The sequence below is a fragment of the Calliphora vicina genome, chromosome 3 (genome assembly GCF_958450345.1).
Source record: "Calliphora vicina chromosome 3, idCalVici1.1, whole genome shotgun sequence".
NCBI classification, from domain to species: domain Eukaryota; kingdom Metazoa; phylum Arthropoda; class Insecta; order Diptera; family Calliphoridae; genus Calliphora; species Calliphora vicina.
Window position 1 is genome coordinate 111,773,474 of NC_088782.1, and position 9,479 is coordinate 111,782,952.

The 9,479-nt window shown below is 31.1% G+C and overlaps 2 protein-coding genes across 2 annotated transcripts; both read left to right on the forward strand.

Moving 5' to 3' along the window:
• Window positions 1-3,061: 3,061 nt before the first annotated feature.
• On the forward strand, window positions 3,062-6,567 carry GNBP2 (Gram-negative bacteria binding protein 2). Its single transcript, XM_065505391.1, has 4 exons — window positions 3,062-3,270; window positions 4,001-4,726; window positions 5,476-5,777; window positions 6,306-6,567. The coding sequence occupies exons 1-4, from the start codon at window positions 3,147-3,149 to the stop codon at window positions 6,501-6,503; spliced, it is 1,350 nt and encodes a 449-aa protein (XP_065361463.1). The 5' UTR covers window positions 3,062-3,146; the 3' UTR covers window positions 6,504-6,567.
• Window positions 6,568-7,011: 444 nt separating this feature from the next.
• LOC135954168 (cilia- and flagella-associated protein 45) lies at window positions 7,012-8,857 on the forward strand. Its single transcript, XM_065504242.1, has one exon. The coding sequence runs from the start codon at window positions 7,161-7,163 to the stop codon at window positions 8,757-8,759; it is 1,599 nt and encodes a 532-aa protein (XP_065360314.1). The 5' UTR covers window positions 7,012-7,160; the 3' UTR covers window positions 8,760-8,857.
• Window positions 8,858-9,479: the final 622 nt, after the last annotated feature.

Below are 9,479 nucleotides of genomic sequence, written 5' to 3' on the forward strand. Positions count from 1 at the left end.
CAGCAAATTTCCTGTATGTAATATATTTTAAATCCATAAATTTGATTAGTAGTTTGATCAGTATATAATCAAATTTTTAATTTTGTTATTCTTTATCCGACGTACTCCATTTTGGAGCCTTAAGACTCAGCTCTCTTAAGGCTCCAAGGTACTCAAAATCAAAACTTAAACTCAGTTACACCTCTTTTATAGCCATGGAAAATACGTTTCCATTTTTTTAAAAAAAAATTCCCCAACTGTGCTGTGGTATTATGCCCAAAATATATCCCAGTCGCATATAGATTAACAAATCCATTGTCATCCAAATACATGTGTGCCTTCATAACATGCTGACCAGACCAGACGCATTCGATTTTATTCTACAAAAACAGCCAGGTTGATGTCTTTAAAAAAATATATTTTAAATTTCCGTTGATAAATATTTATTTTTACAATTTTTTTGTTCAAAAGTATAGTTTGGCTCAAAACATGAATCATAGAGAATTATACATAGAGACGAGACTCCTCGTATCTCATACAACAACATAATACATTGACTTACATGTATTTTGTTTTTGCAAGAGTTAGGTTTTTGATAATTACGGCTGATGGTTTAGCTTTTACATTGCGGGTGGAATTACCTCGAGAAATGACATATTATTCAGATATGAAACAAATGACAGTTCTCAAAAAAGTAATAACGAAACGTATGGTTATTTTGACGATCTACACGCACTTTTCAATGGTTGTGGTTTGTAGAGCTAGAGAAAAAATATAAATTTCATTAGGCAACGAGTCCCTTAGCGCCAAATTATCGTAAGCGACGAAACACAAATTTTACAGGAGTAGGTTTTTTGTTTATTTTGAAATTTATACTAGAATTAAAAATGTTATGATGCGATATAATATAATTTCGTTCAAGCTATTTGTCTAGTTTTCAAAAATATTTATAACTTTTGACAATTAAAAATTCATGGAATACTTTATTGAAAAATATGACAAAAAATATTTTTTATTGAATTTTTGTATAGATACAAATTTTTCGAATTGAAATTTAATTTTTATTTATAAATAGTTTTTAATGAAATTTCACAGTTATGTAGATTTTTCTATTTAAAATGAAATTTATTATCAGCAATCCCGCAATTCCCAAAAAAGTGTTGAAAAATTCCAAAAATGGGATTTTTTAGTTTTTTGGCTATAATATCCATACCAGGGTCGGGGTTACCGGAACCCTTTACAAAATAATTAGAATCATATTGGGTCACCTAAAATCGGTTACTATGTTTTGATATCGAATATGCGATTTGAGAATTTTGGCCCTAAAGTTTAATTTTACATAAAAATATGTGTTTTTTGAATGGACCTGGTCCCCTATTGTTTGTAACAACAATTTTTAAATTGTTTTTCATTTAAAATATTTTATGAAAACATAGCTTTCAGAAGGTATAAATTCCTTATAAATCCTCTTAGAAATTTTTTGCGATAACTTTAAAAGAAAAAAAGTTATTTTTTCCCAAAAAATTAGTGAAAAATCACCTTTTTAAATTTTTTTAAATTCAAATGCATATAACTTTGGACTTAGTCATTATTTTTAAACAATTCTTCTTCTATTTGACACATACGTGTGTTGTTAGTCCAACAAAGGAAAACTTGAGAAAATCGGGAAATATTTGGATACGCTGTTATCAAAAAACTGGAGTAGGGTGAGTAAAAATGTTGAAAATTTAATTTTCAAATGCGAATATCTCCTAAGCTGTATCGTTTTAAAAATGTAACATACCCGAGGTGTCCCACTGTGAGGACCCTTGGTCGCACCCCTGGTGGGCCCATGAGGTCCACGTTCAAAACTTAAACTCGACAACACTTCTTCTTTGCGTATGTGAAATTTCATTCAAACCAATCTAACCATTTAGAAGTTACAGATTTATTTCCGTCTTTTTTTCTGTCGCTTACGATAAAATTCGTTTACTGTAAAATGTAAACATTGACTTACCATAAAATCTTACCCCCTATAATTTTGAAGTTATTAACAATTTTGATATTTTGAAAACGCTAAAACATCAGTTGGTCCATAAAATTTAAATTTTTGCAATAAAAAAAATTTAGAAGTTGTCGCTTACGATAATTTAACGCTAAGGGATCGATATAATTGTCCCTCTTTTCATATCACAACAATTTTGACATTTTCTTTTGTTTGTTTTCTTGCCATATTACTGGAACCAGCTAATTCATATCTGTGTAATCTGTGGTTAAAATAATCTTAATAAACTTAATTCCAATCAGAGCTTCGAATAAATGAATTCAATTTGAGTTTAATTCAGTAAAATCTTATTCCCAAATAAATTTATTCACAAAATCAAATTTTTTAGCTTCATTCAAAGGTTTTTATTTAAATGATTAATTTTATTTAATTCAAATCTATTACAAATTGAATTAAATTATTATTGCATAATTTGTTTTTAATTATTTACAAAATTAATTAAAAAATTTACTTAAGTCTATTTGTAATAGATTTGAATTGAATAAAAATTTAATCAATCAACCAATTTTATTAAGTTATTTTGTAATGAATTTGAATTAAACAAAACATGAATGATTCAATAAGGAATTAATTTTATAAATAATGAAATCTTAAAGGAATGAATTCAATACGTTTAAAGTACTAAGGAATTAAGACAACGAATTAATTCGAGCTTTATGCTTTAATGGAATTGTTAAGAAAATTTATTTAATTTTGAAAATTTAATTAAGAACTAATTATTTGATTTCAATTGTATCTCTTTTAATTATTATATGATTACACATAATATTTGATTAAATTACGGTACAAAAATATTTATTCAACCAACAAAATTCAAGTTCTAAAAAATCCCCTTTTATTTATCACGATTTTATAAACTCTCAGACTCTTTATATGGTTTCAATCTCTCTGCAGTGTCAAGTTCAGCTCTCAATGTATTTAATAACAAACAAGTTTTAAAGCCGGCTCCCCATCTTTTGGAGCACGATCACAGTAATAGTATTCGAAGCACTTGTGGTTTAGTCTCAATTGTTAAGTCTTAAATGTGAGACCGCTATTTTTTGGTTTCAAACGAATCGCAAGTTTGAGTTTTGTTTTTTATTTAATTCAAATTTTGTTTAAACGCACACACACACCTAAAAAGATGATAAAGTTTTTAAATTTTTTTGTTATAAATTGTATTTTATTGTTCGCATATTGTTTATGTTATGAAGTACCTAGTGTTAAACTAAATTTATTAGATAAAGGATTTTCTCTATCTATACCAGGTAAACAAAAAACCAAAATTTTGACTAAAAATAATAATAAAAAAAATGATTAAGTACAACTCTGTGATAAAAGAGCTTCAATCTGACAGTGATCGAATAAAAACAAATTAAAAGTTTATTAAGAAAATAATTAAAATGTATAAAGTGATAAAGATGTTTGCATACAAATTATATAATTGTGTAATATAGTTAATTTAATATTTAAAATGACAAATACTGTATAAATTGATCATTTACAAGGGGACTTACAAACAACCCTATAGTGAATTAGAAATTGGCTCTCAAAAAGTACGAAACTAATTTAAAATATACAAAAAAAAACATGTAAATTGAATTACATAAATACGGATTCATTTATTTAAGTATATTTGTATCGAAATAGAATGGGGTCAAACATAATTGAAAACATTTTCAATATTTATTAGCATTAAAAAAATATTTTGATAACAAATAATTAAATTTATTAAATATATGTATGTCAAGGTGAAACACAAATATTTTTTTTAAATCTAAAACATATCCAAATTAAAGATTTTAATTATACTTAATCATTTACAGAAAATGTTTTACTATATTCAGAGCTTCGAATTTATTAATTCAATTTATGCTTAATTCTCTAAAATCTTAATTCGGAATAAAAAAATGTCAGTCATTCATTCCATAAATCCATTCATAAAATTTAATTCTTTATCAACCACCTTATATTTACAAAATGTTTAACCTTTTCCAGATGAACCTGGCCTAAAACAAGTGTTTTACATTGTCAAACTTAACGATGAATGTCCCACCCTAATGGACATAGTCTTTGTTCCCAAACCCGACTGGACAACGACACAAACCTCCAAAGATCTTAAGCCGCAAGATAAGCTAAACATTTCATTATTAGTAAATCATCAGGGAGAAGCCGTCAAGTCCTACCAGTATCTAGTAGTGGGAGAAAATGACAGCGGCATTAAGGCGGCGGCACCGCCTACAAAACACAGCAGCAATTGTGATGACACTATGATAGAGGTGAAATGTGATGAAGCCCAAACTGTTGTTTTGGGCATGACACATTTGTGCCAAGGCCAATTGTTATTCGAGGACAATTTCGCCAATACTCAACTGAATACGAAGAAATGGTCGTACGACATAAGACATCGTTTGATTGGCACTGAATCCGAAGAATTTGTTTTATTCGATAATTATCGTGAAAATATTTTCATACATGACGGCTATTTGAATATACGACCCACGTTGACACAAGAGCCCATGAAACAAGCTAAATTGGACTTTGGTTCACGGTGTACGCCGGTCTTTAATCGCAAAAAGGAATGTGAACTAATGCCTCAGTCGCCATTTTTATTTGTGCCTCCATTTAATTCTTCACAAATCTATACATCAAATACATTTCAATTTAAATACGGGAGAATTGAAATTAGAGCGAAGCTGCCAAAGGGAGAATGGATATTACCGTGTAAGTAGTTAAAAGAATTAAATATGATATGTTATCAGCAGAGATTCAAATTAATTAATTTAATTTGAGCTTATTTCGCCAAAAACTTAATTCGGAATTAAAATATGTCAGCCATTTCCAACCATTCATAGTTGAATTAATTCACAATGGAATTAATTCATAACAGAATTCATTCAACCATTGGTTGACTAAGATAAATTCAAATTTACTACTAAAATATAATTAATTTCAGCATTCGTCTTCCAACGTCATCTTCCCAAACGTTGATTTTTTACAGTACCTCTACCTCAAGCTTTTTTTTATAATTTTTGATACTGAAAGGAATTTTTAAAAAGAAAAGCAAGAGAGTGTAAGCATTACCAAAAATTCAAATTTTCTTTGAATTTAAACTTTAAAGTCCATTGCGGGGATTTTCAAAGTGCCCAAAGTAGGAAAACTACTTTAGAATTTACTGATTAGTTTCATCTTGTTTTCCAAATTCTCCCACGGTATCTTCTCATTATAATCTAGAGTTCTCTATTATCGGGCTTTCAAGGTCATTTGTTCTTAGCATACGGTAATAAATATTTTACTAAACATCAAACACTTAAATTCGGAAACAAATTGGACACAAATTACTTCAATGGGATTTGAGAAGAGTTTCTGTGAAATTTTGTTTTAATCCGATAGATAGACGTTTGCTATCTTAAAAACCCAAATAGGTACATTTTCTTAGAAAAAAAGCCTTAATACATTTCTCTTCCTTTCAGATATAATGTTACAAAACTATGGCGTTCACGATGAAAAACAAATACATATTGCCTTTGCCCGCGGCAATGAAGAACTATTGACCACCAATAATTTAGATCTAAGTGGTAAAGTATTATATGCTGGCATTGTTAGAGATGTGGAGAATAATAATAGAGACTTTAAACAAAAATCATCGGGCGAACATTATGGCAATGATTTTCATATCTATACATTAAACTGGAAATCAAATGAAATTACCATGGAAGTGGATGGTGTTCAGTATGGCACGATAACGGACAATTTAGATGAGTTTAATAAATTTGTAAGTATTTGATTTTATTTCCAGCTGTAAATTTTACGCCCCTGATTTCTCACATGTAGTGGTTGACAATATTATGGAAACTTTTAAAAATTTAGCCATGTCCGTATGTCTGTCTGTTGAAATCAATTTTCTAAAGACCCCAGATATCTACGGGATCCAAATCTTCAATAATTCTATCAGACATGATTTCGAGAAGTTTCCTATTTAAAATCAACAAAATCGGTCCACAAATGGCTGATAAGTTGGACCAAAAATGGGTCAAAATCGGAACCCGAATTTTTTTTTTTACCCAAAAAAAATTTTAAAAACTAAATTTTTTTTTTAAAATATAAAAAAATTAAAAAAAAAATGAAAAAACTGCAAATAAAAATTTTTTTTTGTTCACCAAAAAATATTTAAAATTTTTATTTTGAAGTATAATTTGGTGAAGGGTATATAAGATTCCGAATATAGCTCTCTTATTTTATATACATATATTTTTTGTCAATTTGTAAATCTAATCAAACTTTCTTCCTTTTTCAATTTTAGTTCTTTATTACTTTTGGCGTTTCTGTGGGCGGTCATCATCAATTTCCCGATAATTTACAGCAGCCAAATAATAAACCCTGGTCTAATACCTCACCTAGATCGATACGTGATTTCTGGCAGTACGTTAACAACAACAAAATGCTATGGTCCGGTAATGAAACTTTACAAATCGATTATGTGAAAGTATATGCTGTGTAAAATCATTTACTTAAATATTTGTGATACTTAAATTTAAAATAAAATTTAATGATTAGATTTTAAAGTTTTCAAGTTTTGTTTAAGTTTAATTTTGTAACAAAAGCAAGGGAAACGAATCTTAGAAACTCCATAAGTTATAAAGAATCTTTAAAGAATTTTTCCAGATTCTAATAAAATGAACAAAACATTTTTCAAAACTAGATTTTTTTAATATTCGTTGGTCGTTTTGTTCGCAAGCGGCCATGTGATTTGAGGGAAAAACATGTTTCTTTGGGGTATCACAAATGGGCCAATCCATGCCCCCATGTGAGCTGGTGTAATTAACTGCCTTTATAACCTAAACTAAATCATAATATAAATCGATTTTTTTGAGTGAATAAAAAAAATTAAAAGGCTATTAAAATAACCATATATTCGTCCATATGTATTTTTCAAACAGTCCTATCTAATCCTTGGTTACGCACTCTACATTATGGTAAACATCACTATGGCAGCCCAAACAAAATGTTAAAAGATTGTTCGATACTATTGGAAGAATAACTCACTTGGTTATTTGGCAACCAACAGTTCATATTTATTAACAAAACTGATTCGTAATAAAATAAACATACATATTTTGTATTTTTACAAGATTTTCTATCAAATATTCTGTACAAAATGCCCTGCTTTTCGGCCTGCAATAGACGTTCTTATCAACAACTAACAGAAAATCCAGTTACTAGAGCTAAAACTGCAGCCCGTTCCAGTTCTTATGGTGGTTCTGAGACACAATTGCCCAGTTATGCTTGCAAGAAGCAAACACCACTACGTCAGAGCAATGAGGCGTTTATAGCCTTGACACGAAATGTCAAGAGAAATCGTTTCAAGGTAGAGAGAAAAGTGGCTCTGCCTGTCCAGGAGTTTAATCGATTGAAAACTGCAGCCAAAGTAATGACTGTAGAAGATCGTTTGGATGCTCTTATGCTTAGGGAACAGGAAATGAAACGTTTAGAAGAGGAAGCGGAACGTACCAAACAATATTTCAAGGAAATCGATGAGGCTCGCAAGAAAGCCGAAGGTGAGAGAATTAGTGATGTGGAAGGCGAAGAGGCTAATGAACAGCTTAAGGTATTGGAAAGAGCTTTTCTGGCCAAACACGAGCAGGAAGAGGAAGTGAAAAAAGCCAATCGCATAATACTAGATGCTAAATGTCATGCTGTACGTGATGCCCAGGTGCAAGAGAAATACGAGCTGCAAAAGGAATTAAGAAAGGACGAACAACGTTTGGAGAAACAAGTCATCGATCGAGCTAAGAAGGCTTTAAGCGAAGAGGATGCCAAATATGAGCGTCTGCATGAACAGAAACAGAAATATGCCCATGAGATAAAGAAACAATTGAATGAGCGTGAAGATCTTCGTTTTTTGGAAGCCGAGCGCATAGAGGAAGAGGCCATTAGGTTGCGTAAAGCCAATGAAGTAATCAAACGGGACGAAGAACGTCAGGCTAAATTGGCCAAAGAGAGACGCTTGAAATATCGTGATGACTTGGCAAAAGTAGTGGAAATGTCCACCACTTTTCGCCGTATGCTGTGCGAACAAGAGCGAGAGGCTGAAATGAGAATAGCTGCCTATATGAGAGCCAAAGAAGAACGCATGAATGCTTTGCAGGCCCAGCAGAAGCTAGCCAAAGAAGAGCTGCAACGCAAGCAGCAACGTATTTATAATTTGGCGGAAAAAATTCTACAATCCAAATCGGACCGTGAGGAAATGTCCTATCTAAGAGAACAGGAGAGAATTGAACGGGAATATCGCCGTAAAGAAAAGGAGGCTGCTATGCGTAAAAAACAAATTGAAAAAGAATTAGCCGAGGCTCGTGATCGTCAAATGCAAGAAACCAAACATCGCCAGGCTCTACAAATCGCCAGGGCCGAACAAGAATTCAACACTCTCATTGATAGTCTTAAGGAAGCCGAAAACAAGCAAAAGCGTGAGGATGAGCAGAGGGAACGTCATCGCAAATGCTATCGTCGTGATATTATTCAACAGATGGGTGACAATGAAATGAAACGCCGCAATTTGCAAGATTTGGAAAAGAGTCAAGCTTCGGCATGGCGTGAAAGTGAACGTCAACGTGATGCAAATATACGAGCTGTTATAACGGCCAAATTGAATGCTATGCGTGAGGCTTGTTTGCCGGATAAATACATAAAGGATGTGGAAAAACAATTGTCCAGAATTGTGGGCAAACCTAAAGCTCAACCCAAGCTCATTTCATAAAGGCAGCAGTTTTTTTTTAAGTCAAGATTTCTTTCTATAATTTTTGTCAAATTTAAGGGCAGACTTTTGTTTGTAATGGCTCCAGTTGGAATAAATGATTTTAGTATTTTTTTTAATATTTTTTTAATATTACTGAAAATTCTATCTAAAATTTGTAAATCCCACTAGTAGCTATTTGTAACATTTATTTTAACTGTCTTTAATTTGAGAGTTATTATGGTTAGATTTAATCATTGATAAAAATATTTAAAATTTATGTATTTTATAATAATAAACACACTTTTCAAACTAACCTCAAAACTGTATGCCATGTATTTTATTTTCAAAGTTATTTCATAAAGACAGCCATCCAGTGATATTCGGCTCACTTGGATCCATAATCTGGTATCTTAGTAATACCCGAAAATAATAATGATTCGTTTCCCCAATGCAAAGGTCCTGACATCGCCATGTTCGGTTTGAAGCCAAACCATCACGATGCACGAATCCATATTCCGAATATCCACTTCCCATAGAGTAGGCTAAAGGCAGAGAAAGCGTTTAAACGATTCCTCATCGAAATTTCAGGAATTTCTTTGTTAGTTTTCTTCTTAAAGTTAATTCGGTTATATCCATAAATTTGTTCGATAGTAGCAACAGAAAATCAACTGACATAGAATAATTACGATTTAAATTTGTGTCACCCGATCTAAAAATTTTAAGCCACAATAGAAAAATTTG

What these genes read in the sequence shown, in the direction of transcription:
- GNBP2 (XM_065505391.1), top strand. Translation starts at nt 3,147, where the DNA reads ATGATAAAGTTTTTAAATTTTTTTGTTATAAATTGTATTTTATTGTTC. An exon ending in ATTTTCTCTATCTATACCAG is followed by an intron (nt 3,271 to 4,000) that starts GTAAACAAAAAA and finishes AACCTTTTCCAG; the next exon opens with ATGAACCTGGCCTAAAACAA. An exon ending in TAGATGAGTTTAATAAATTT is followed by an intron (nt 5,778 to 6,305) that starts GTAAGTATTTGA and finishes TTTCAATTTTAG; the next exon opens with TTCTTTATTACTTTTGGCGT.
- LOC135954168 (XM_065504242.1), top strand. Translation starts at nt 7,161, where the DNA reads ATGCCCTGCTTTTCGGCCTGCAATAGACGTTCTTATCAACAACTAACA.